Source organism: Chaetodon trifascialis, chromosome 20 (assembly GCF_039877785.1).
Source record: "Chaetodon trifascialis isolate fChaTrf1 chromosome 20, fChaTrf1.hap1, whole genome shotgun sequence".
Lineage (NCBI taxonomy): Eukaryota > Metazoa > Chordata > Actinopteri > Chaetodontiformes > Chaetodontidae > Chaetodon > Chaetodon trifascialis.
In genome coordinates, this window is record NC_092075.1 from 11,149,073 (window position 1) to 11,171,656 (window position 22,584).

The 22,584-nt window shown below is 43.2% G+C and overlaps 2 protein-coding genes across 4 annotated transcripts; one reads left to right on the plus strand and one right to left on the minus strand.

Annotated features, from left to right (window-relative positions):
• The first annotated feature begins 1,681 nt into the window (after nt 1–1,681).
• Nucleotides 1,682–13,781, plus strand: LOC139348485 (bone morphogenetic protein 1-like). Of its 3 annotated transcripts, none has more exons than XM_070988656.1 (20): nt 1,682–1,866; nt 5,289–5,417; nt 5,535–5,642; nt 5,778–5,895; nt 6,015–6,193; nt 6,289–6,394; nt 7,501–7,625; nt 7,819–7,934; nt 8,143–8,245; nt 8,395–8,511; nt 8,830–8,975; nt 9,211–9,406; nt 9,484–9,609; nt 10,437–10,597; nt 10,747–10,927; nt 11,490–11,615; nt 12,085–12,212; nt 12,324–12,537; nt 12,747–12,997; nt 13,081–13,781. In XM_070988656.1, the coding sequence occupies exons 1-20, from the start codon at nt 1,731–1,733 to the stop codon at nt 13,213–13,215; spliced, it is 2,901 nt and encodes a 966-aa protein (XP_070844757.1). In that variant the 5' UTR covers nt 1,682–1,730; the 3' UTR covers nt 13,216–13,781. The 3 variants fall into 3 exon arrangements, with proteins under 3 accessions (XP_070844757.1, XP_070844756.1, XP_070844754.1); XM_070988655.1 differs by having other exon boundaries at nt 5,289–5,401; nt 5,498–5,642; XM_070988653.1 differs by having other exon boundaries at nt 5,289–5,399; nt 5,493–5,642.
• Nucleotides 13,782–14,345: 564 nt separating this feature from the next.
• On the minus strand, nt 14,346–19,367 carry trim69 (tripartite motif containing 69). Its single transcript, XM_070988660.1, has 6 exons — nt 18,303–19,367; nt 17,664–17,759; nt 17,090–17,323; nt 16,222–16,244; nt 16,012–16,127; nt 14,346–15,892 (listed from the first exon to the last, which is right to left on the minus strand). Exons 1-6 carry the CDS (start codon nt 18,942–18,944, stop codon nt 15,348–15,350), a joined length of 1,656 nt encoding a protein of 551 aa, XP_070844761.1. The 5' UTR covers nt 18,945–19,367; the 3' UTR covers nt 14,346–15,347.
• Between the last annotated feature and the right edge of the window lie 3,217 nt (nt 19,368–22,584).

Consider the following 22,584-nt stretch of genomic DNA (forward strand, 5'->3'; position numbering starts at 1 on the left):
GAGAGGTTTCAAGGACTACAGCAGAAGGAAATAGCCACCACTACAGCCTTAACCTTTTTAACATCTCTATTTGTGTACAGATTTAATAGATAAAACATAACTTCTTGATTTGTAAAATTCATGGGTGATGGTAGACGCATTTTGTGACAGCTGGAAGGAGCCAGACTCGCTGTTTCCCCCTGCTTCCAATGTCCATGCTAAGCTATGCTAATCAACCTCTGCCTCCAGCTTCATACTAATGTACAGATTTGACAGTGGTATAATTCTTTCATCATCCCCACGAAAGCCAGTTATTTCCCAAAATGTCGAACTGTTCCTTTAATTCTCCTGCTCTCAGGCCTCTCTCATATTCCCTCTCATCGCTCTGCCTGTGTGTATGTCATTCCTAACCTGTCCACCAGGTGTCCTCGGCCCTCTCCTGTTTTTACACACCTGTGGCTCATCACTAATCAACTCTCATTGGTTGACTGCCCTATCAGCTGCTCCTCATCTCCATTTAGTGTCTGTAAGGACGGTTTATGTGCTTCGTTTGTTTGTGCTGCGCTCATGATTTGAAGTTATGTTGAAGCGCCTACAGCCCAGATCTTGCTGTGAGCTTTCAATGCACATCACTTAGTTTGATGTTTGGGGAAATACGGTTATTTACTTTTTTGATGATGAGAAGATCTCTGCCACTCATATCTGTAATATGAAGCCACAGCCATGACACTGTTAGCTTAGCAACTGGAGGGGAAAAAACACCATGAGATGCATGCAGAGACTCCACAAGTCACTGCGCCTGCAAGAAATAGTCCACCACAAAACCACTAGCAAAACATGTCATTTTCAGGCTCAAATTATAACGTGTTACTTAGTGAGCGTTTGAGGTGCTGGTAGGCACATTTTGGCACTTTTCGGCAGAGCCAGGCCGGCAGTTTCTGATCAATGGCTGGCTCCAGCTCAACATGCATATTTGAGAGTGGTATCAGACTTTTGCAGACATAATTTGCAAATGTTTTGATCATCTCAAAGCTTCTCAGGGTTTCTGCAATAGAGACATCCTTTGACACCAAACCAACTAAAGTGGAGTGAAGGGAGGGGGGGGGGGGGAATAAAAAATTATGGAAGTAGTCCTGTCTATCTGTGCCAGCCCGAAAAGCAGTTCACAGAGGAGACTGGATGTTCTCATGTCATCAGTGCATAGCATCTGTGGAGAGGAGGAGGAAACAGGATTTATCTCCTGTGAAAGATGATGCTGAATGTGAGCAGGCAAAGTGAATGCAGCGTCTTGATGAAGAGCCTGGGGTCTCTCTAAACCATTTGCCTGAATTTTAAAACGCACTTCATAGTGAGCAATGAACTGTTTCATTGTGCAAAGTGATGCTGATAATAATCGTCCTCTATAGTCTCACTGAAGATGACAGCAGGAACATTAAATGAGCTTTTAATGCTGACCTGCGCATTTTGGAAACGTGTGTCAGCCCTCTGGCTGCAGGTGAAGCACCTCTCTGGCTTCAGACGCATGGATGTGTGTTCTGCTGTGAACTGTGTGAGCTCTGCTGTCGCTCCTGTATGTCAGCGGATCGCAGCAGCACAATGGAGACGTGAGAAAACAGCGCTGTCTTTCATAAAATCAGCACCGCCGCTGTCGAGGAACAACTTTTTTTTTTTTTTTCTTTTGTGCTCCTTTCTCTTCCTTCTGTACCCGACGCGCGTTAACTTTGCTCCTGCTGGATTTCTGACCAGGAGTCATGGAAGTCGCTCCTGTATTTCTGCTCCTGCTGTGCGTCTGTCTGCGCGTTTCTCTGGCGGCAGATTGGGAGTTTGAGGACACTGATTTTTCCTACCTCGATGATGCAATCGACTACAAGGATCCCTGTAAAGCCGGTACGGTGCGTTTTACCTGCTCTACGAATTTATGGATCCTTCGCATTTCCGGTTGGCCCATATATAATATCTTTTTATCAATACCCATAGGCCCTAATGACTACGAGTTAGGCTCATATGTTAAATGTAGATCTATATGTGAAGCCAGTTGGGAATTTAGGACTAAATGATGGCTCATGGCAGGCAAATATTTACATGCAAAACATGTAAAAATAAATAAATTAAAAAAAAATCCTCATATTTTCATCTTATTCTTAATCAATGCAACATTTAATTAAAGGTTACTTAATTGTTACTGGTACAAAACGTCATTTTAACCCACTAGAGCAGTTAAAAGAATAGGCAGATGTGGAAGAAGCTTAGTAATGATGCCACACTGTAAAAGCTCTACACACTAATAAAAAGTCCTGTATTCATTGGCTTACTTACATAACTAGTAAGCAATATGTCTTTATGTGTTTTATACAGCATTTATTTTTTTCTATGCAAAATCCTGATCCTCAAAGTAACTATTAACAAAAGCTCTGAAATAAATGCAGTGGTGTCCAAGTATTAAGTAGCATAAAATGGAAATACTCTACAAGTAGTTCATAACTGTATTTAAATACAAGTAAATGTATGTAGTGATATTCCACTGCTGGGTATAAGTTAAAGGGATCATCGGTATGTTTAAAGTAGGTCATTCACTTTGTTCCTTTCCACAGCTGAAAATAGCCAACCAGTCGTTTTAATGTAAAATGTAGATGAGCTGCTGTTTGACTGTTTCTTTCAGCGAAGCCCTGCAGAGCAGCACGATAACCTGCAGACACTCTGTTCACGTTTCCTTCACACAGCAGTTTATAAAAGATCAGATCAATGCAGAGCAGCTCCAGCTGAAACAGACCGAAGACATGCAGGGAGCAAAATCAATGCTTTCATAGTCAAAATCCCTTCACATGTTACTGTATTTGTAGGAGATGTTATACTTAGTTGCTCTTTTCTTGTGGGGAATCTCTTTAATCTCAGAGTACGTAATGAAGTAATGAAGCAAATACATTGTAGCCATGGTTAAGACAAATCACCTTTATTCAACAGCTCACAAGTAATGTTCAAGTTTTAGGCTGCGCTGGATGCATGAATACCACCCAATAAAAATACTATAGATTATACATGTAAAAGCCTTCCCTTTATAATCTGAAGTACAAACGTATTAGCAGCAAAATGTAAAAGTACTCACGATGCACGGCCACATTAATAATAGAGATGCAGATACACAGGATGCTGATGATGTTTTCATACAATATGAGTTGAATGACAATGTGAATGTGTATAGACCTTTTTTTTTTTTTTTCTGTTATCGAACATGCCAAACAATTACTTTGGTTACTAGGAGGCCCTCAGCTGGTTGGGGTCCCTTTTTCACTTGTGACTTCTGGAACTTCCAAAACACACCACTCTTGGCTCAGGCAGTTGCCTGGAGACTGGAGGTCATTGAGGCCGAGCCAGCGCAGTCCTCGGCTGGATGCCGGTGAAATCCCTCTGGCTTCAGGGCATGGGGTGCACACCGCAGGGGTGACAGTCATTTACAGTCACCCTTTGCATGAGTGAATTCACTTCAAAGGCTGACGCAGAGCCCGCTATGTCTTTTCATTTGGACTTTCAAAGGCTGTTACATCACACAGCTAAATGAGCTATTTAATGGGAAAGGCTGTAGTGAGCTGTTCTGCTGCACTAGGTGATTTAAACAGGAGGTATGGTCATAATAATGGAAACAAAATGTTAATCCCACAGAGACTGGAAACATGGACCAAATGTGTGTGTGTGATGTCACCTATGAGTTTCAGAGAGGATGTGGTTTAACATAGTGTCATCTTACTGGAGCCAGTAAATCTTAATTTGGGCATCAGGATGAAGCTGAGATGTGATTCAAGCAGAGACAAAGAAATAAACTTTGTATTTCAAGACAGGAGTTGAGGTTTTCCACTCAGTTTGTTAGAGCCACTGACCAAACTTTAGCCCAATTTTCTATGACAGACAATCATTCCTGCTTTAGGCATGTTTGATTTGTTAATTGCTGATGAGTGCCCCTCTTTTTCTCCAAAATTTGAGCTGGTAAGGTTGAATTATCTTAAAGGAGCCATATTTTTCCTCCATATTTAATCGCTACTCAAACTAAGTAACTTGCAAATCTTCCACACTTTTGCTGCTTTATCATCCAGTTTGTGAGCTTCACTCAGTGGTGGAACAAGTATTCAGACTGCAGAACGACCCCTTGCAGAAGAGTTTATATTTACATACCAACAACTTTCAGTGGGAACACATCGTAACAATAAAAACATATATTTGGACTCATTTAATGATTCTGAGCAATTTTAATCATAAACGACCACAATTAGTTACTGAAGGTTTTGCTTTACATGTGTGACTTTATTTTTTACTCTCAGTAATCAGTCTTTTTTAATGATACCAATGAAATGAGCGATGACTGTTTAAATCTGTTGCCATCGTTCTCTCTCCACACTCCAGACCTAAAGATCAGATTGTTCAGGAACTCCAACCCAAACATACAGTAATCCAGCCGTGCTCCGTAGATAATCACTGTACAGATCCACTTCCTGTTGGTCACAAGCGATTCATTTTAGAAGACAATAAGTTTTCGCTCATAATAATTCGATACGTAGAGAAATACTTCATGTTTAGTCCATATAGTAAACCTACTGTAAAGATGTATTACTTCACTTTTTGAGGAATGTAGAGGTCAAGACACAGCTGCTGAACATTTAAGAGCATGTGCTGCAGCAAATACGCAAAAGAAAAAAGGAAAATTTGAGAGGAACACATCCCTTCTATGGGGAAACTATGAAGAGATCATCTACAGTATAGGTCATGTGTCATGTCGTGTGAAGCTCCTGTGACAATGGTTCTGTAAAAAAGGCTGATTTGTGCTGTAGGTTGCTGTTTGAGTAGCTATTTGGCAACAATGCAAAGTCCAGCACAGTGAGATCACGATCCTGTGAAGTATTCAGTCCACATCCTCATTCTTTAGAGGGACACAGGAGCTGGACAGTACTCCACTATGGGTCAGTTTGTGTGGTGAGGAGTGTATTCAGGAGGTGTGTTTGCTGATCAAACTCACACACGGAGTCCTGTTCAGGCCTCTTTTCAGGCCACTTACAGTATAATAAAGCATTCGGTTAGTTTGGGCTTCCATTTATTGTAGAAACATTGACTGAAATTCAAAGATAACAATTTAAATATCAGTTCAAACTTTTTCTGTTTGGAACCACTTAATTAACCCACTGCTCAAACAGCATAGCACTTTGTTTACTGAGGGCACCTGGTGATCTTTGATATCCATTTTGAATTTATTGTCTTATTTTTAGCATGATCACATCTTTATGAACAGTATGTATTGTTTGTCTGTGTTCATCTGTTTGACCCAGCTGCCTTTTTGGGAGATATTGCTCTTGATGAAGATGACCTCCGTATGTTCAGAGACGCCCACAGCAGTGATGGCCCACAGCACACCGTCCAGACCAACCACACAGACTCAGGTATCGAAGCAGGAATATGCTAACTAGTCTGTGAATCAATTTAGTTCAGATAAAGGAGTGAGAGTCAATGCAGATTTACAATGCACTTTACAGTTAACAGCTCCACTTCCAATGAGAGCGTCAGGAGTAAGAGAGCTGCAGACAGACGGCACCTTCATCGCCGGAGGAGAGCAGCCACTTCCAGACCTGAGCGAGTGTGGCCGGATGGGATCATCCCGTATGTGATCAGTGGGAATTTCAGTGGTGAGTTCTGAGTGAAAACAATAAGTCTCTCGTGTGTTCTTACAGGGGTGTTGCGTGCTTGAAGACAGCCAGCATGCACTCCTTGCCATGTACATTTCTGACATGCTGAAGTTGTCAAACTTTAATTCCTCTCAGGCAGCCAGCGAGCCATTTTCCGTCAGGCGATGCGTCACTGGGAGAAACACACTTGTGTAACATTCACCGAGAGGACGACTGAAGAGAGCTACATTGTTTTCACCTACCGACCTTGTGGGTGAGTGGATGCTCGTTTACCATTTTCAATTACCATTATTCATCAAAGTGAAGCAAAGAACCAGTGTTTGTTCTGCTGGTGCTTCAGGATGTGGACCTAAACAGTGTCGCCCCCTGCAGGTGTTGCTCCTACGTGGGGAGGAGAGGTGGCGGCCCTCAAGCCATCTCTATAGGAAAGAACTGTGATAAGTTTGGCATTGTGGTGCATGAACTCGGCCACGTGATTGGCTTCTGGCATGAACACACACGTCCGGATCGTGACGAGCACGTAAGCATCATCAGAGACAACATCCAACCAGGTACTGTTAGCTTCAGGTCTGCTGGCATGAATAAGTGTGAAAACATGTGTGTTCCAGATGTGCATTCAGTCCACTGACTGTCTGTATATGACTAGGACAGGAGTATAACTTCCTGAAGATGGAGCCAGGCGAGGTCGACTCACTTGGGGAGGTATACGACTTCGGCAGCATCATGCATTATGCAAGGAACACATTTTCCAGGTTGGCATGTGGTGATTCTTTATGTTCACATTTTCTTACCTAACACTAGTTTTGCCTTTAAGGGACTGCAACGATTTCAGCACTTTTATTTTTCTGGTGAAAGTTTCTTTCGCATACACATTTTGTCTTCAGCTGTTCCCTGGTTCACATTAACAGGCCATTAAACAGCTCCACTGGGACTGTTATTGGGTAAATGCCTTGCTTAAGAGCCTAATTGTTGAGCATTTGGTGATTCACTCTGTCCTCCCTGCCTGTATATTTGAATTGGCAACAATGAGTGCTCCAGCCTGCTTCTCTAACCAAACCATCATCACCACTATGTTGATTGTGACTTTATTCAGTGAACGAACTCCTTCACATTTCTGAAACTTTCATTTTGAAATGAACACATATTCCACTGAGATGAGCAAATCTCCCGAACTGCCGCTAATATCGTGGAGCATTATCAGCTGAGCTACTACTCTGACCTGCTGTTCGTCCCTTTGTTCAGCTCTGCTAAACAAGCTCCATAGGGAACCTCAGGGGATTTGATCCTTTATTGTCACAGAAATGGTTTCACACTAGTCTCCTTTTCATTTCTGTCTCGTGCATGTTGTTGCCCCGTTGCTTTTCTCTGTGCTTTGGTTTTTTACCTCCATCACTGCTTTGCTGGTCTGGGTCATGGAGGCAAGCCAAGCTAAATAAAGGCCTGGCAGTTCAGGCTTTGTTGAACAATTTGGGCTGGAGTGGCCTTTTTCTCTGGCATTCAGGAGCGGGCTCCACTGAGCCGGCTGGCACCGTCGAAAGGCCCCATTCAGAGCACTCTGTTTGCACATGCCTGTCATTCATGGGTGCATCACCATGGGAACTGTGCAAGAGCGAGCTCCAAACCCAGCGAGAGATTATCAGAATCAATAAAGTATCAAGGTGTTGAACAGGAGTCGGATTTTTTAAAAAAAGCAATCTAATCTGTCTCTCTGTGTGAACTTTTGAAAACCGCTTTGTCCTGCACATCAGCGTGGTGAGAAGATGTTTTCCTCATCAGGCTGCTATTGATTTTTGAATCACTAGATGCTTCAGTCTTCTCTGACGATGAACCGTTCATGTTTGTGATTTGTCGGAAACAGAGGCATCTTCTTAGACACGATCTTGCCCCGTTATGACGTCAATGGAGTCAGGCCACCTATCGGACAGAGGACCAGGCTTAGCAAAGGGGACATTGCACAAGCCCGCAAACTCTACAAGTGTGCACGTAAGATGTGCAGAGAACAGTACCAGCTCATGATCATATCCATGAAAAGAAATCACAGCTTGATTTTACACTTTCAGCATTTTCTAAAGCTAAACAAAATAAGAAAAGAGTTTAGAACCTCATCTGCTCTTTATTCTGGGATCTCTGGTCTGCTGTAGTGTAACGATGTGTCTGTCTTGGTGTGTTGTCAAAGGGTGTGGAGACAACCTGCAGGAAAGTGCTGGAAACTTCTCCTCTCCTGGTTTTCCGAACGGCTACTCAGCATATGCTCACTGTGTCTGGAGGATTTCTGTCACTCCTGGAGAGAAGGTGAGTCATGACGCATTCATTCAAAAGGGGCTCGACAATTAGTCACTGAGTGAATGAATGCCAGCATTTACTCATATCAATACAATGTCAATTCTGCAGTTGGTTATGAAAAACATATCAGCAGTGAATTACAAAAGGACATATCAGACACAGATGTGTTAAAAAGTGTAGAATTTTGTGTCCTCCGTCTGCGTCTTGTGTCTCTTAGATTGTTCTGAATTTCACCTCCATGGACCTCTTCAGGAGTCACTTGTGTTGGTACGACCACGTGGAGGTCCGAGACGGGTTCTGGAGGAAAGCCCCTCTGAAAGGTCGCAAACTCTTCACTCTCTACTTAGTATCATCCAGAAACCTGTCATCATCTTCATACAGTAATATACCTGTGTTATGGTGTCAGCACTGAGCACTGGGAGGATGTTACTGACAGACAGTGCCATTATTGTTTCATGTGCTTTGGCAGGCCGTTTTTGTGGAGACACACTTCCAGATCCAATCATCTCCACTGACAGTCAGCTGTGGATTGAATTCAGAAGCAGCAGCAGCTGGGTGGGAAAAGGCTTTTCAGCAGTCTATGAAGGTACTGAATCCTGAAATGTGTAGGACTTAGTGACATCTAGTGGTGAGGTTGCAGATTGCCCTCACCTCACCACCCCCCACAGTGTTTGTTTATTCAGGGCTACTGTACCTGCTCCCTCTGTAGATATGAAAAGCTCATTTTCAGGTAACTAAAACAGGTGATTATACACCAATGAAAACATAGGTATGAATATTCCATCTCTGCCCATAGATCCCCAAAAATCCTCAACAATTCACCTTTGCAGTAGGTTTTCCATTTCTTTTTGGTGTATAATGTAGACAACTGAAGGCAGAATCTCACTTCTCGCCTCCTGTGCAGCCACCTGCGGGGGAGAGGTGAAGCGGGACAGCGGCCAGATCCAGTCCCCCAATTATCCCGATGACTACCATTCCAACAAAGTGTGTGTGTGGAAAATCACAGTAGCAGAGGGTTTCAGTGTTGGCCTCTCTTTTCAGTCATTTGAGGTAAAACCACCTTATTTTTTATTGGTTACATTTTGGGAAAAACAAAAATATATCTGTGGGAAAACAGGCCAACAAAGGTGCTTCACGTAGCTGTCTCAAGCTGCAGCTGGCCAAAAGTTTAATGTGTTTAACCATATTTGCATTTTATTTCACTGTGAATGAAACATCACAGACCGCACTATCATCTGCTGGAAAGCCTCTTTGCAAACTTTACTGTCCTTTGCTTCGATTGCAGATTGAGAGACATGACAGCTGTGCCTACGACTACGTGGAGGTGAGGGAGGGGATCTCAGACAGCAGCCCACTGCTCGGCCGTTTCTGTGGATATGACAAACCAGACGACGTCAAGAGCAGCTCCAACCAGCTCTGGCTGAAGTTTGTGTCTGATGGATCGGTCAACAAAGCTGGGTTTGCAGCCAACTTTTTTAAAGGTCAGGAAATCCCTTCTGGTGCAAACTACCAGCAGTTGAAATATTGCAACTAATTCTGCCCATTTGTCATACGGCAGAGATGGATGAGTGCTCCAGACCTGACAACGGTCACTGCGAGCAGCGCTGCATGAACACGCTGGGCAGCTACAGATGTGCCTGTGATCCTGGATATGAGCTGGCAGCTGACAGACGCAGCTGTGAGAGTGAGTGTGCAGCACTAACACACTAACACAATACTGACATCCAACATTAGAGTGACACTACTTCAAAGTATGACTGCAGACTAGTGCAGCCAGTCAGTCTGGAGTTATCATAGCTTAAATACTGGAAAGAACTAGCCCGGCTCTTGTCTAAACAAAATAAAATCCACCAATCAGCACTTGTTTCCCAGTTTCCAGTCCATATTAGCTAAGCTAACTGCCTACTAGCTTTTGCTTCAATATTTAGCCTATAGACATTGCAGTGATATCAATCTTCTCATTTAACCCTCTATCAGAAGGCGAAAAAACGTATCCCCCCCACCAACATGTCAGAGTATGATGCCACATATCAACATATTCCACATCCACATAATCTATTCAATGTGAGTTGGACAGCTGGTTTCTCTTCTACCACAAGAGGGCAGCGCTCACCTGCTGCAGCTTCTTTTTGAGCCTCGATAGTCAGCAGGACAGCACTGATTTGATTAATCTGAACAGTAAAAATAGAAATTACATTTTCCTTTACTACAGTTGGTTGTATTTTTTGATTCTATTGGATTAAATGCATAATTTTATTCTCATTACTGATTTATTACAGCACCACATTTTCCCATGACATCAATTATACTTGGTTATCAGTTTATTTCTTAACATTTCTTTGTTATTAACAGCATTGTCAATTCAGAGGTCATCTTTGTCTGCAGTTAAATGAAGAAAGAATAAGATAAAAAAGCAGAAGGTCACACAAACGGGTTATGTAATTTATGTTATGCAAGTGTTTTTCTCTCACACTTGTACCACTAAAAATCAGTGCTCTCCCCCACCAGCAGCTGCCTGTGGTGGGTTCATCACCAAGCTGAATGGCTCCCTCACCACCCCCGGGTGGCCCAAAGAATACCCTCCCAACAAGAACTGTGTGTGGCAGCTGGTGGCGCCCATTCAGTATCGCATCACGCTAGTGTTTGACGTGTTCGAGACCGAAGGAAACGATGTAAGTTAATGACACCAAGGTTTCTCTGTCCATAGCTCACTCATCACCGCTCTTCTGCAGGTTTTATCAGACAGCTAAAATCATGACAGTTTCACAGGCCAATTCTTTGTCCTTTGTAGTGAGTAAAATTTTCTAGTGTTAACCATCAGGTGTGTAAGTATGATTACGTGGAGGTGCGCAGCGGCTTAAGTTCAGACTCAAAGCTTCATGGGAAGTTCTGTGGAGCGGAGAAACCCGAGGTCATCACCTCCCAACACAACAACATGAGGATTGAGTTCAAGTCTGACAACACCGTCTCCAAGAGGGGCTTCAAGGCTCACTTCTTCTCTGGTAAGTCACGAAGAGTGGAACATTTTAGAAGTATGGAGGAAGGAAATGTTTTGGCGGTATTACTTAATATCAAGATCTTGAACAGTGAGAAGGAAAACCATCACCCCAGTCAAAGAACAATGCAGGCAGCTGTCTTCAGTTAAGGCTGTGTATATTATTGTCTAATTTCCTTACTGGATTGCACCTAAAAAATGTTGATAGCCTGTCCAATCCACATAAAAAAAATCTCATTTGTGTCTTATTTTAACATTGAAAGTTAATGAGTGCTTTTAACTTGTATTTATTCACTGGTGACAGCATGGAACCACATCCACATTAATTGGACTATGTGGAAATGCATTGTGGATATATTTTACAAGCCTTCGTTTTGTTGTGTAGAAAGGAAGAACTGATAATTACTAATATTAGACTTGAGAGGTGATGCATTTGTTTGTGGGTCTCCACAGGGTTTCTTACAGAACACCTCTGTCCTAAAACGTCATCTCAATATGTTCTGCAAGTTTTCTGTAGACGTATTCACACGTCGTGCAAAGCAAATTTGAAGTGTTTTTCTTTTCTACAGATATAGACGAGTGCTCCAAAGAAAACGGAGGCTGCCAGCATGAGTGTGTGAACACCTTCGGGAGCTACAGCTGCCAGTGCCGCAGCGGCTTCATGCTGCATGATAACAAGCATGACTGCAAGGAAGGTACGGTGTGTGTGCTCCTGCTCACCACTTGATTTAAAGGGTCAGTTCACCCACATTACAAAGAGTCTGGATGAGATTTATTATTCTTCATTAAGTGTTTGATTGCTCACCTTTTGAGTTGATCGCTCAGACCTCACTTAATGAGAGTCCTCTCACACCTGCTGAGACCATTTGAGGCTGGATATAAAGCCATGAGGGGACAGAGGGCCTCACTCTGGATGGTTTTAATGGCACTTATAGACACTTTGTCCTGAATAAAACTGCTCACATGTGGAAAGGTTGCAGTACAGGATATTCGAACATGGAAACATTTAGTTTTGCTTTCATTTTCCTTTATTTTTGAAGGATGCCTATTCAAAGGAAAATAACAAAGAGGGCCCTTGTGTTGAAACAGAGGAAATGATGTGACCCCTCAGTGATGCAGCTTTCATTGTTTTGCTCTGACATGTTGCGCCGCTCTGCTTTTCAGCGGGCTGTGATCATGCTATAAACAGTGTGTCGGGCACAATAAGCAGCCCCAACTGGCCTGACAGATATCCCAGCAAGAAGGCCTGCACCTGGTCTCTGTCCATGACCCCGGGCCATCGAATCAAACTTGTATGTCAATGGATGTTGGAGTGTTTTTTGTTTGTTTTTTTTTCATGCAAACATGAAATAACAGTCAGAAACTTCCAAAGGTCGCTCATAACTTTTTAAAACGACTCTCAGGTTTTCAATGAGATCGACATGGAGGCTCATCTGGAGTGTGCTTACGACCACCTGGAGATCTTTGACGGACGAGACATGCGTGTCCCAACTCTCGGACGCTTCTGTGGCACCAAGAAGCCCTCCCCAGTCATCTCCAGTGGCAACAAAATGTTCCTGCGCTTTTTCTCAGACAACTCAGTGCAAAAACGAGGCTTTGAGGCTTCATACGGAGCAGGTGGGCAAAGCAACAATAAAGTAACTTCCTGCCCCCCCAAAAGCCTGTAAAATGAGCAAAATGGTACTTTGGGGAAAGGATAGAATACCAAAAATGTGACATTTCAACCCTGGGTTTGTAGTCTGCCGTGTTTAGAAAGCTGCATTCTTTCCTCACTTTTACGAGTTCCTCTTTTTGACCCCTCTAATTTTGTGGTTGTGAATTCCCAGAATGTGGAGGAAGCCTTAAAGCCGAGGTCAAGACAAAAGATCTTTACTCTCATGCCCAGTTTGGAGATAACAACTACCCAAGCGGCTCCGACTGTCTGTGGGTGGTCTCTGCTGAGAAGGGTTACGGAGTGGAGATCATCTTCCAAGTGTTCGAGATCGAGGAGGAGGCAGACTGCGGATACGATTACGTGGAGCTGTATGACGGCGCTGACATCAAGTCTCCAAGGCTGGGACGATATTGTGGATCTGGGGTAAGGCTAAAAATATCAGTCTTGTGAAGTAAACGCTCTTTAAACTAACTCAATCTTTGCCTCCTATGTCTTCTTTCTCTCAGACCCCAGAGGAGGTCTACTCAGCTGGAGACGCCATCGTTTTGAAGTTTCACTCGGACGACAGCATCAATAAAAAAGGCTTTCATGTACGCTACACAAGCACAAAGTTCCAGGACACGTTACATACAAGCAAGTGACTCTCCAAAACTACCCCAAAACCTAAATGGAGGCTTCACCCCTAACATTTGGTGGGACACACCCATTTCCAGACGAGGAGCGAATGCATGGATTGACACCACAAACACCGACCCGCATACTTTACATTCACATCTGTTAGAAAGGGTGAAGCCATGCAGAAATCTTTAATCTTCCTCATTATAGGGCTATATAGGATGAAAGACACGGACTAGTTTGCAGTAATTCTTTAGAGTAAATTTAGCCTGTAATGAGCTGATTACGTCATAGCACTGTGTTAAGATATAAACTGTATATATTGTGATATAGTTTGCCCTGTTTTTTGTATTTTAATCATAATATCAACTGTGTCACTTTTTACTGTCTTGAGGTTGAGCGTTCGATCACTTCTCATGAACGTGATGCTCTTTGTTGTATTACATCGCTGGACAATGGAGGATGAAAACAAGTGAATATGTTGACCAGCTCAATTGTTTTTATTTAATAGTTTTTCTGCCTTTAATCTTCTTTATGTTTTTGAGTTCCTTTGCAGTACATTAACACTCCCTCGCAGTATATTTTTAGTTCCTTTGTGACTTTTCCTCCCTTTGGTGTTTTTGTGTGTTATATTCTCTTGTAACACAAACAGGATAATAGATGAAATATAGCATCACATTCTTTGATCCATCCAATATTACATCTCAGACTACGTGGTGATCAGTGAGCATTACGCTTTACTGAACAACTTAACACCAGCTGAAAATCTTGATTTTACTTCTTAACTCACTCCAGTGACACAGGTGGACTCTGGAGCCTGTCAGTACACTTTGACATCACTGGTGGGCGTGATTACAGGTGATCAGAGGAGCAACTTGAAACTTTAAAGCAGGGAGGACAATAAAATGTTGATTTTCAGCCTGGTGTTAAAGGCTTAGATGCCTGGGCTCAAAGAAAGAACAAAGGGAGGAAAGCATCATTAATAACCTCTTGTTAAAGTGCAGTGATTGCACCTGAAGGAGGCGCTTGTGTTGTTCCCCCTGTCTCAGGAGTGATTGTGTGACTTGAAACAATGACAAATCTTACAGCATGTAATCAAGTGACACAAATGTCCTGTTTATTTTTCTGTTGAAATAAGCACACTTTGGAAAAAAGGTTCAAGAAATGCTTTTATTAAAATGTTACCCATATAATTCTGTGTGATATTGGGCGCCACTTGCATCAGCCCTCAGATCAGCGAGGGTGAACAGTTGGTAGAGTCAAGGCATCGAGTACAACAAGCATAAAGTGAAATGAGAACCATTTGTTCACATGAAAGAGACTATTCAACCCACATTGCTTTTATGTTCTGTATGACTGATAAGCCTTCTGCTACCAGCTCCAATCAAAGAGTTTAACATCTCCCAAGATCCTTGACTGCAGCAAAAACATGATCAGTCTGATATCACACCATGTAATCAACTAAAACACAATGGAAAACATGTAAAAAAAAAATTTTTTAAAAATCACTGAATAGAGAGATAAAGATATATTAATGGATGTATTAAGTGTATCATGCACAAGAAAGATTAATGAATTATTTTAAAAAAACATAAAACATAATGGCATACTGCATTCATCTCACGACAGGCAGGTAACCAGACAGTTTCACCTTCTTCACTGAAGCACAGCTTCTCTGAAATGAAATGTGTGGCAGTAGATCCAGTCTACAAACTGAACAATGTGTTAAACAAAGCATTGCTTAACGATTCCCTGTGGAGTTTTTGTGGGTGGATTTCCACTGTGTTTCGGGATGAATGTGCAGTCCCACCAATGGCGTTGCACTGTTCCACTGATCAACAGGTGGCGGTAACATGCCAAGACATGCTGGGAGAAATAAGGCTGCAAGCTGCTCCCAGCGAAACATGACTTCTGTTTGTTTACACGACAGCTCCCCAGGGCCTCTTTAAAATACACAAGATTTTATTTCTAGGATGGGTAAGGAATTACCTGCCCTCACCATCCTAAGAAAACAAATTGTCTGATTAGATACATAGTTATAATATCCAATGTACATTTCACCATTACAAATTCACTCTTGTATTCAATTCTGTACAATAGGAAGTTTTTTTTTCATGTTTCTTTTCTCCTCCCCTTTCAGTTGTCTTTTTGTCAGTTTTTAAATCTTTGGTAAGAAAACTTTGAGAGGCTCATTTTCATGCACTTTATCCAGGAAGCCCAAGTTGAAGTAAGGGTACAGCGTCTCCCTGAAGGTTTCCCTGAAGGTGTACAGGTGTGTCATGCTCTCTGCATTGTAAAAGGACACCAGGCCCCTCTTGTAGTCCAGGTATACTCCAATCCTGGCCAGTGGCTCCTCCAGCGACAGCACCTTTGGGGGTGAAGTGCCAGCCATGTACTGTATCCCATAAGAGAGGGACAGAGTCCAGAAGCCGTTGGCTGGGAGGGCTTTGATGACTCCCTTTCTGGGCACGGATTCTCGTGCCACCCCCACAGTCCAGACTGTGCTGCTATAGACTTCAATCTCCCAGTAGTGGCGTCCGTGGGTGAAGCCCTGGCTTCCGAGCAGTGACAGGGCAGCGTTGAACCTGTAGGGATTGTCCTGCACGGTGTGGTTAAAGGTCTGGTAGCGAACACAGGTGAGGGAGGAGGTCAGGCTGAGCCAAGGGTTGGCCGTGCTGGAGTTAAATGTGATGGCTGCTGGAACTTTAAACGAGAAAAATGAAATGACAAAAGACTTAAGAGATTATTTGATGAGCAGTGTTGGTTTCTGAATAATTCAGTGCTTGTTTGCATTTGCTAAGGAGAAGCAGGACTTAAAGTACCTGGATAAATGCTTCCTTTCATGGATTTCCACACCCTGTACTGCAGGGGCCCTGCAAACCGACCCTCGCACAGACTGGGCGGTGTAAATGCAGGTTTCTCAAATTTCAGCGAAGGCCTGCCAACAGAAGCAAAAAGTCAGCACAGTAAAAAGAGAGCATATGAACAAAACCTAAGCAGGGTCAAATGGTAAAAGCTTTTCCCACACTCACCTCTGGAGGAGGACTTTGATGCTCTGAAACGAGACACATGAATAAACACAGGAAAGGAGAGACAGAGACTGGTGATTAGTTTTGTTGTATCTCAAAGAAGAGAAAGCTTTTTCCACATTACATCAATGTCTGAGCTCACGCTATCCCACCCTGTGGGATCTCCCTGTGGCTGGGGGAAAGTCCCGCAGCCGTGGCCTGAGTGTGGCCCCGTGCCTGCACTAAACTCCTTATCCTCCAGATCAGCGGGTGAGATCACTGGCCTACATCCTGTCTACACTCACCCCTCCAATCTTTTGTTATTACAAAACGTAGCAACAGTGTTAACATATTTCCCAGTATGTCAAAGTTTACTCTTACATGCAAACTGACGTGTTCAACATGTTCATGGCCTTTAAGAATGGTGCACAAACTTGGACACACCGGGCTCAGTGAAATCTTGAATGTTGATTTTGCAGCTTGTTTAACATTTTGGCACAGGAACTGTCTAAAAATGTGCACACTGAGAGATGTCATTCAGCTTTTTATACCTTAATAGGTCTCATCTCATCTCTCTGTCCTGTTTTCTCTAGCCAGAGCCGATCTGTCCTCATCTTTTTGACTGCTGCAAATAAGCAACCTTCTTTAATGCTCTGAAGCCTTTTCTGCACACAGTCCCATGACAGACAGATGTAGAAAACGTTCAGCCCAAGTTTTACCTCTTTGCTTCTTGTTTAAATGTGATATAAATAGTCTTGGAAACAAATAAGTTTGAAATCAAGAGCTCAGCACTTTTCGCCTTAATCATCCCCACAGCTGACTCATCATGCTCTTAATAACTTCCAGATGGCCTGCATTCATCGTGTATGAAGTTCATGTGAGCTGAACTCACCCGGAGCAGAGTGAAGGGGTCCTGCTCCTTCAGCTTTTCCTCTATCTCGTGGACGGCTCTCTGCAGACGAGAGATCTCCACGCAGAGCAGGGCCTTGTGCTCATCCAATCGGATCAGCTCCCTACGCTCCTCCGTCTTCAGTTTCACCTGCAGCAGCTTCTCCTCCTGGTACAGAAACTGGTGCAGGTCGCTGAACTGGGCCTCAATGCGCTGCTTCAGGTCAGCGGTGTGCTCCTAAATAGGTTGGGGGTCATTGTCACTAGGAGCTCACCTCAAGAATTACAGTGGTTGCACGACTACAAAGATGGAAGCATAAAATCCATGCAATGTTTTACTCTTTTGTACTGTAGAGCCAAATTTTAATAGGCAGAACACTCCTTCAGTCCAATTTGTGGTGTGGTGAAATTGGAGACATTATCACACTGGTTTTGCAGACATATTTTCATCTCTTTCTGCTAAAATCGGATTCTAAGACACTGAATGGGTGAAAATGGACATTTATGGTGGTGCAGGAAATGCAGCAGTGATTGCAGTGTGTGCTTTCTGATATGTATCCTGAAGCATTCCCTCTCACCTTGAGCTTTTTAACCTCGTCCTCAGCTTCCCTGTCACACTGCAGCGCCGTGTTGAGCTCGGCTTTCAGAGAATCCATGGAGCTGTTCAGAGATGCCTGATGGGACAGAGACAGCATCACTGCACACTGACCTGCCTCTCACTTCCAACACAAAGTCACATCTGCTGTTTTTGGCTGTTTGGCAGCAAAAATAATAGACAGATAGAGATTGAAATCTTGTTATGCATGAAAAATAGACATTGTAAATCAACACTGATGTTTCCCTTAAATCATCTGCATACATGTATGAAACCAAGGAGGCACAGCAGTGATTAACATGGGACAAACTATGATAAAAGGACCACAGTAAGTACTAGAAAAGGAGCATTTGCACCCACAAAATGGGTTAAAGGTGATGAAGTTTAGAGAAGAAAATCAATTGTCACTGACAATTTAGAAAGAAAGCAATACAATTATGTTGCCAACATTACAGGCAGAGGACAATATAGGATAAAATGCATTCCACCTGAGCTGCATCCTAATGAGTACAGTTGTTTTTAAATAGACAGACATCATTAAAACCCAATAATAGATCATTTGTAAGATCTTAACAATCTCCCGAACCTTCTTCTATATGCAGTTAATTAGACCGTAACTCACCCTGTACTTCTGTTCAGCCTCCTGGACACACACCATGGTATGATTTCTGTGCTCCTGGGAGAGACCACACACCAGACACACCAGCTCTTGGTCCTCCTCGCAGTAAAGCTTCAGCTCCTCTCTGTGTCTGCTGCAGCGTGGGACCGGAGCAGGAACCCTCTCTGTCACCCCAACATCTGGCAGGCAGGGGCCGCTCCCACTCTCCTCCAGACCCTGACAGTAGCTCTCCACTATGTTGGCGACGATGCGGTTGGGCCTGTAGCTTTGTCCAGGATACACCTTCCTGCACTGAGGGCAGGAACCGGTGCCTCCTTGCCCAGGACCCCGGGGACCAGTCCAGTAGCCCTCAATGCACCCCTGACAGAAGGTGTGATCACAGGGCAAGGACACCGGCTGCTTGAAAAGATCCAGGCAGATGGAGCAGGTAAGATCTCTGCTGATTCTGTGCGTGTGTGCTGAGCTTTTGGTGACTTTTCCAGCTATGGGAGGCTGTCGCAGCTTTTCCATCGCTGTTTGCACAGCAAAGTCTCCTTCCTTTGGTTTCCAACTTTTCTTGTCTGGCTTTATCCCCTGGTTTAGTTTTTCCAAGTTCTGCAGATAAACTGACTGGATTTTCTTCACTTCTTTCTGATTCTTGCTCATTCCTTTGCCTTGATTGTTTTCCTTTGTTCTGACTGTACAGCTGGACCTCTACGTCCTTCCTCTCCTGCTGAGTGTGGCCGCTCTCTTTGGCCTCCAGTCTTCCTGTTGATTGTGGGGAAATGAAAGGGGTGGTGCAGAAGCAGCCACAGCCTCTCACATCTTCAGCAGATAGTGAGGGGATCTCAGCGGGCCCCCCTTTTCCCTCCAGACTAACGTCACATCTTAGTCAGGAAACCGAGGCGGACCGTGGATATTCTATCCTTAGTATGTTTGTTTAGTAAAGTCTGGCCGGTAACTGAAAGAAATCCCGGTTTGCAGCTCTTAATCTGCTGCAGAGTAACTACAGAAAAATCTAAATCCGTTTTATGTGACTTTGAGTCCGTGTGTGTGCCCACGCATGAGTGTGTTTGACAAGAAGTCTGTGAGCACTAACAGATTTCCTGTTTTTTTTTTTTTTTTTTAAGGCAACGCTCTCTGCCCAGTAAGTAATCATTGTCGCTGAAGGGTAAACATGATCATTAAGAGATTTACACAAAGAAAGAAAACGTCCTGCAGGAAGAAAGCTCCACAGCGGACACATACAAATGCTGCAGGCATCCTGTGGCTTTTCTTTTCCCATCTAGTTATTAGAACAGAAACATACAGCTTGCTCCCTGGAGGCAGGAACATCTGTTTGGTAAACTAGAGCTTCTGTCATCACAATAGTCGAGAGTTTTTTATGTGGCTTTCTGCAGAGAAAAAGAGCCCTGACAAATCACCATAATATAATGGCTGTAGACTCTGATATAAATATTACAGGGTTTTACATCAGGCTAATCACACTGTATCGCAGTAAACTCAACACAGACACCCTGTGATTATGCGCTGGAACGTAATCACAGGTCAGGAGAGTAAAACTAGGATCATCTTAATCTAAAAATTAATGTGTGAGAGAGAGTGATATACGGAGAGAGCACATTCAACTTCCTGCGTGGTGTGTGGAGTCTATTCAGACGGTTTGAGTTCCTTGTTGAGAACTTGTATCCATGAAAAGCCTGAAACAGCCAGCAGGTCAGCAGCTGTCTGTCGTATGTTACAGACAATAGTGACATCTGGTGTCCAAACTGAAAATAAAACACAGAAAGGAGGAATTATAATACAGTGTAATACAGAGTGAGAATCTTAAAATATTTGGTATTTATATATTTATTCATCCAAAGCAAAACACAGAATTGTTGCCTCAAAAATTAAACCAGTCATACAGACAAACCTGAGGAAAGGCAAGGCAGGAATGGCTCCAGTAGTAGCTCACCTCTGCTCTCCCTGTGGTTTAGAATGGACAGCCAGGACTGCAGATGTGCTGCAGCTGTGCCTCACGAGCCCCATGAATAGGAGTGAACTCTGAACTCAGCCGCTGTCTGTGGTGCTGACCAGGTGCTGGAGCTGTCTGTGGTGCTGAGCATGTCTGAACAGGTACAGTATGGAGCCCTGTGGAGCAGCACGTGTTCCACAGCCACAAAACATTTTATATACTGATGTTTTGTTGTTTCCAAATAGACATTAAGTTTTCACTGGTTAGTGACAGTATGTGATCAGTCCTCAGGTCAGTGATTCTGCACCCTCTTCATTGTGTTACATGCATGCAAATGTGTACATACTTAGAACATGTGAAACGATTAAATATTACATGAGATGAGCAATCAAGTAGTGCTCAGTATGATTTCACCCAATCCAATCAGCCGACAATAAATGAGGTCTGATGTGGTGTGTGTGTTGCATTAATAATATAGGCAAGAAGAAAGGCATTATGATATGAAGCTGTTATCTGCGGTATTCCACACTGACCGAGGTTTTAGTGGAAATTAAGTTAAGTGGTGGCACACAGAGTAATTAACTTGTAACCTTCAGCAGGCCGCAATAAAAACGTCCATCACAGCATCTTCAGAGCTGCACATACATAATTAACACATAGGGCGGATTAGGATTGTTGAGTTAATTAAACTGTTGAAATTCTTTGCCATTATGATTCCTGTAAGCCTCATGGGTCAGGAAAAAAAACTGAGTGGAGTACAGAAAAGGGTATATGAAATGGCTATATTCCACCACATCTTCAATAATACTGCATCCAGTGTGAAAAGCTGAACTGTGGAAGCTGTAAAAGTCAAGAATCTAGATACTAAATGAATTTCAAGACGTTTTTCCTGGTGTGCTAAACCCCTAAAACCCATACTGCAAAAACACAAGTTTCTGCTTTTCACTCAAATTGCTTGAAACAAACAGCAGTACAGAGAGGTAGAGCAAGTACTACTAATACTTAATATGTGAGTATTGTTCTGTCATGAGTATGTGGTGTTATTCAGGAAATAAAACACGTAAAGCTCCACTGAGAGGAGACGGTATTTTTAGCTGCATGTTAGCGGATGTTCTGTCGGTCCACCACTTTGGTCCAGACTGAAATATCTCAACCACTATTTGATAGATTATCAGGAAATGTAGTCCAGACAGTCATCGTACAGAGAGGGTGAATCCTGGCTCTGTTAATTCCTGGACATTTCCTCTAGCGCCACCATGAGGTTGACATTAATGGCTTGAAGTGAAATGTCTCAGCAGCAAATAGGAAGAATGTCCTATTTACTATGAGGCTGTCTCATCTTCCCCATAACGTGCACGTCTTGCCTCTGTAACTTAAAAACAGGTTTTAATTGTACATGTCAAAGTTACGTTCATGTCTCTCATCATGCATAAGGATGAGAAGCAGTGGATATTTGTGGCACAGCTGGACACAAAGTGTGAATATGTGCTCAAATGTGCGGCCATGCATGTGAGTGTTTTACAAATTCTGAAAGAAATGCAACATTTATGAGGGAAGAGAGAAAATAAAAGAATCTCCCCTGCAGGCACAAACACACGCACGCACACACACACACACACACACACACACACACACACACACACACACACACACACACACACACAAACACAAAAGGCACATCTGCACTGCACACACACCCTCAATTAAACCCTGAGCCGATGTGTAAGGCACTGGGGAAAGTGAGGCTCTCTGGAACTTGTGAGGCTAAAAATAACCTCAGTGTCTGCAGGAGTGAGACAGACCTGTAGGAAGATAAGAGACACAAGGGCAGACAGAGCAAAAATATTGAATTTCTCCAATTTTGAGGAGGGTGGTGACAGTAGCAAAGATATTATTGTCAATATGTTCTCTCACAACGAAGCACTATCTTAACCAAATTATAAATCTAATGACAAATTTAATGTATATTTCAGATATAGATGCTTCACTTTTTCAGCCTTGCTCGCATCATCGCTGAAATCACTTTGATGATCCCTGTAACTCCTTCTTCAGTGCTGGTTTCTTGTCCAGACTTTGAAAGGTCCAAATTTCCTTCCTCCCATGCATTACTTAACCCACCTCTCTCTTTCTCTTCCTCACTGTTGGCCTTCATCTCTGTGTTTCTGTCTGATTCCCCCCGACAATAAAAAGCCCCCCTCCTCCACATGACTTTCATAGAATTTGAGAAGAGGCACTTAAACTGATGCAGAGGCAATGTCAGAGCATATTTTGGGCACAGGAGGCAGCTTCCTGCTCTCGTATTCATTTACCTCTCAAGTTAATGTGAAACCGTGCATAGAAACAGGCGCA

Coding starts and splice junctions, on each gene's coding strand:
- LOC139348485 (XM_070988653.1), top strand. CDS start 1,731: ATGGAAGTCGCTCCTGTATTTCTGCTCCTGCTGTGCGTCTGTCTGCGC. Junction 10,598..10,746: donor TCGAGACCGAAGGAAACGAT/GTAAGTTAATGA, acceptor GTTAACCATCAG/GTGTGTAAGTATGATTACGT. Junction 12,998..13,080: donor GACGATATTGTGGATCTGGG/GTAAGGCTAAAA, acceptor TCTTTCTCTCAG/ACCCCAGAGGAGGTCTACTC.
- trim69 (XM_070988660.1), bottom strand. CDS start 18,944: ATGAGCAAGAATCAGAAAGAAGTGAAGAAAATCCAGTCAGTTTATCTG. Junction 17,324..17,663: donor ACGAGGTTAAAAAGCTCAAG/GTGAGAGGGAAT, acceptor CAACCTATTTAG/GAGCACACCGCTGACCTGAA. Junction 15,893..16,011: donor GAAAGGAAGCATTTATCCAG/GTACTTTAAGTC, acceptor TCTCGTTTAAAG/TTCCAGCAGCCATCACATTT.